The following is a 4,409-nucleotide window of genomic DNA, read 5'->3' as shown; positions in this document are numbered from 1 at the left end:
ATTTTGAATGAAATAAACTCATATCAATTTTTTTCGAAGATAACAAAATATATACTTAATTTTATTTCAATGTCTTTTTGTTGTAGAGGAATTGTATCTAACTAATAAATTTACTGAAAATGCAATATTTGGTATTGTATTATTAATAGAATACATAAGTGCACCAATTGCACTAAGATATGGTTCTTTTGAATGTAAAATCTCTTAATTATCATCTCTAAGGTCAAAATGTATCTTTCTTCATTTTTAATGAACGAACTTGCATTATAATGATTAATGAATGTGTGTTTACCCCTGTAAAATCTTTTAAAAAGATTTCTTATATAAGTTAACTAATGAATGAATATCTCATCCACTAAATGTTGAATTTGTATTATAAGCCAATACAATTTTTTTTTTTTGGAAGATTTTTCATGTAAAATTAAAGTTGTTTGAGAATTCTAATTGTATTTAAATAATCAAAGGAAAAATATTGAGGATTGAATTATTTTGATAGGCTTATTTGAAGATATATTAACCTAATTGTTAAAATGATTTATGTAAGCTTATAGAATGGGGACTTAGATTTATATGTTACAGGTACTTCAATCTTTTTGGGATTTTCAAACCAATACGTGCATATAAATATGTTTCGACTATTTTATAATTTATACCAAAAGAAATTAATTATTAAATTTACACTTTTAGCCTTAAAACATGATGTATTTACCAACTTTTTCGAATAAAACACTTGCCGCCCCATGTTCGTCTTCAACCTTGCACTGGCACTCTCAGAAGCAACCTCAAAATCTCCTCTCCATCTCTCCATAAAACTCTCTCTCTCTCTCTCTCTCTCTCTCTCAACCATCTCTTCACTTTCCCTTAACCGAAGGTTGAATCTTCATACTCGACCTCATTTCAGCCTACTCGAATTCCCTCTCTTTTGGGCTCTCTCGTTCACTGTTCAACCCGGAGCCGGGACTCCTTTCTTTCACTGGAAGGTTACCTTGTGGTTATCGCCTCTCTTGATCGGAGGCCAATGATGTTTCCCGACTTCACATTAGCGGTCATGGCCATCTCTCTGTTTTTCATTCAGTCTTCACCTCTCTATGCTTGATCAAACTCTCCATTGAAGGTCTGTTTGCCGGTTGCTTCTGATATCGTTGTGTTTCTTTATTGGAGAAATTTTTTGTAGTGTCTTATTTGAAACGAAACGAATCTGTTTTTAATTTTGTGCTTTTAAGTTTTTATTGGTGATTTGGACTGGTTTTGGATTTGGAGGTGTGCCCTAAAGAACTTCACGGGCTGCCTCATGAAGCAAGCGAAACAGTTCATCTTCTTCTCGTTTTTCAATTAATTTTTCGTAGTTGAAATTCCTTCAACTCCACTTTCTTTGTAATTGACGGTACATGGGTCATTTTTTAAGCCCTCCTCATCTTAGGTGCTCAAGTGCTTTAGGGACTTTTTGTTAGTGATTCTTTCTTGAATGGGTGTTGATTGAATATCAATTCTTCACTCTCATTCTAGCATAATTTTGCTTAGCGAACCGAGGTTAATTTTTGCAAAGGATATAGATGTTGTATTAAATATATAATTTATGCGTATGTTTTTGCAGAGTTAATCTTAATTATGGAGGTAAAGCCAAAAAGGAGAAATGCTGCAGAGAATGGGGAAACTACAGAAGATCTGGTGTTTGCAACATTAAGTGGGAACGGGGATGATCTTGCTCCAATTGTGAGATATGCATTTCAAATGGGGCGGCCAGAAACTCTTCTTCATCAGTTGAAGAGCATTGTGAAGAAGAAAGAAGTTGAAATCGAGGAGCTGTGCAAGACTCACTATGAAGAATTTATTCGTGCTGTTGATGAACTTCGTGGTGTATTGGTCGATGCTGAAGAATTGAAGGGTAAATTATCTAGTGATAATTTTAAATTGCAAGAGGTAGGCAGTGCTCTCTTGGTCAGACTCGAGGAACTTCTTGGATCTTATTCTATTAAAAAAAATGTGACTGAAGCTATCAAAATGTCTGAGACTTGTGTTCAGATGTTGGAACTTTGTGCCAAATGCAATGATCATATCTCGGAAGGTCAGTTCTACCCTGCATTGAAAACTATAGATTTGATCGAGAAAAATTATTTGGAGAAAATTTCTGTCAAGGCACTAAGAATTGTCATTGAGACAAGAATTCCTATGATTAAATCTCACATTGAGAAAAAAGTTTCAAATGAATTTAATGAATGGCTTGTTTACATCAGAAGTTGTGCCAAGGTTGTTGGGCAAACGGCTATCGGTCATGCAGCAACTGCTCGTCAAAGAGATGACGAAATGTTAGAACGTCAGAGAAAAGCCGAGGAACAAAGCATTTCAGGTCTTGGAGATTTTGTATATACTTTAGATTTTGAAGATATTGATGAGGACTCTGTTCTAAAGTTTGACCTAGCACCTCTTTATCGTGCATATCACATTCATACAAGCCTTGGAATCCAAGAGCAGTTTCGTGAGTATTACTCTAGGAATCGGATGCTGCAGCTTAAGGCAGACTTGCAGATCTCCTCTACTCAGCCTTTTGTCGAATCATATAAGGCATTCTTTTCTCAAATTGCAGGATATTTTATCGTGGAGGATCGTGTCATGAGAACTGCTAAAGGGTTATTATCAGCTGAACGTGTTGATGCAATGTTAGAAACTGCTGTTAGCAAGTTGACATCCTTGCTGGAAGAACAATTTTCCCTCATGGACTCTGCAACCCACCTTCTCCTGGTGAAGGATTATGTCACTCTTTTGGCATCTGCTCTTAGACCGTATGGGTATGAAATTGCCCCGGTTCTTGAGGCCATAAGTAAAAACCAAGACAAATACCATGAACTTCTTTTGGAAGAGTGTCGGCAGCAGATTGTGGATGTTCTTGCTAATGACTTATATGAGCAGATGGTTATAAAAAAAGATAGTGATTATGAAAACAACGTTATCTCCTTTAATCTCCAGCCTTCAGATATAATGCCTGCATTTCCATATATAGCAACATTTTCTTCCACAGTTCCTGATGTCTGCCGCATTGTGAGGTCCTTCATTAAAGGGTCTGTTGATTATTTGTCTTACAGTGCACATTCTAATCCTTTTGATATTGTGAAGAAGTATCTGGACAAGCTCCTAACTAATGTTTTAACTGAAGCAATACTCGATACTGTTCATAGCAGCTCCGTTGGTGTTTCTCAAGCCATGCAAATTGCTGCAAATATAACTGTCCTGGAAAGAGCCTGCGACTTTTTCCTTAGCTATGCAGCTCAACTATCCGGGACGCCTGTTTTTTCAGTGGAAAGGCCACAAGCTAATCCTGCTTCTAGTATTGTTCTCAAAACTTCAAGAGATGCAGCTTATCTTGCATTGTTGAATTTGGTGAATACCAAAATAGATGAGTTTATGGCTCTTACAGAGAATATTAGTTGGACTTCTGAGGAGGTTTCTGCTAATGCAAATGACTATATAAATGAAGTGCTTATTTATCTTGACACTATAATGTCCGCCGTACAACAGATTTTACCTATAGAAGCCGTGTATAAGGTTGGAAGTGGAGTGTTTGAACACATATCCGACTCTATTTTTGCAGCTTTTCTTAGTGATAGCGTCAAAAGGTTCAATGCTAACGCAGTCATGGCTATTGACAATGATCTAAAGGTGCTGGAAACATTTGCAGATGAGAGGTTCCACAGCATTGGACTGAGTGAAGTGTATGAAGGGGGTAGTTTTCGGAACTCTCTAGTAGAAGCCAGACAACTTATTAACCTTTTGCTGAGCAATCAACCTGAAAACTTCACAAATCCTGAGATAAGAGAGAAGAACTATAACATGTTGGATTACAAGAAGGTGGCTAGTATATGTGAGAAATTCAAAGATTCTCCTGATGGGATCTTTGGGAGCCTTTCAAGCAGAAATGCGAAACAAAGCAGTCGAAAGAAGTCAATGGACATGCTGAAGAAAAGACTGAAAGATTTCACCTAACAAGGCTTGAAGAGATGGGTGCAATAGCAGTAAGAACTCAACTCTTTTTGCCCTATTGATTCAATGCCTGTACAATTTTTTTTCTCTGCTGCGATTTGTTTGGATGTTTTGTGTTATATTATTTCATGGCCAATTGTTTCATTTGATAATGCATGTTTCATCTTCGAGCTTGAAGAAACTCTTGGTCATTATCTTTCTTTGCATCAGTTTATTTTTGCTCGTATTTTCTTTTGCCACTCTTCGTATTATAGTTCTGAAACTGCCAGAAGATTTTAGACATTTGATAATGTCATTAAAAACTGCTTTCATGATCTTTTGATTCGCAAACCATTCTTGGTATTCAAAATCTTAAAAAGCTAATGGGCCGTTTAGCCCACAAACTTCTTTGACATGGGACAAACAACTTTAATAGAAAGTAAGCTGTACACATT

General features: G+C 36.4%; 1 protein-coding gene across 1 annotated transcript; it reads left to right on the top strand.

Moving 5' to 3' along the window:
* Positions 1 to 740: 740 nt before the first annotated feature.
* Positions 741 to 4,169, top strand: LOC103496168 (exocyst complex component SEC15A-like). Its single transcript, XM_008457916.2, has 2 exons — positions 741 to 1,114; positions 1,595 to 4,169. The coding sequence occupies exon 2, from the start codon at positions 1,609 to 1,611 to the stop codon at positions 3,976 to 3,978; it is 2,370 nt and encodes a 789-aa protein (XP_008456138.1). The 5' UTR covers positions 741 to 1,114; positions 1,595 to 1,608; the 3' UTR covers positions 3,979 to 4,169.
* The last annotated feature ends 240 nt before the right edge of the window (positions 4,170 to 4,409 follow it).

This window comes from Cucumis melo, chromosome 6, assembly GCF_025177605.1.
Source record: "Cucumis melo cultivar AY chromosome 6, USDA_Cmelo_AY_1.0, whole genome shotgun sequence".
NCBI classification, from domain to species: domain Eukaryota; kingdom Viridiplantae; phylum Streptophyta; class Magnoliopsida; order Cucurbitales; family Cucurbitaceae; genus Cucumis; species Cucumis melo.
Note: the sequence above shows the minus strand (reverse complement) of the source record. Positions and strands in the feature narration are given on the sequence as shown.

Coding starts and splice junctions, on each gene's coding strand:
- LOC103496168 (XM_008457916.2), top strand. CDS start 1,609: ATGGAGGTAAAGCCAAAAAGGAGAAATGCTGCAGAGAATGGGGAAACT.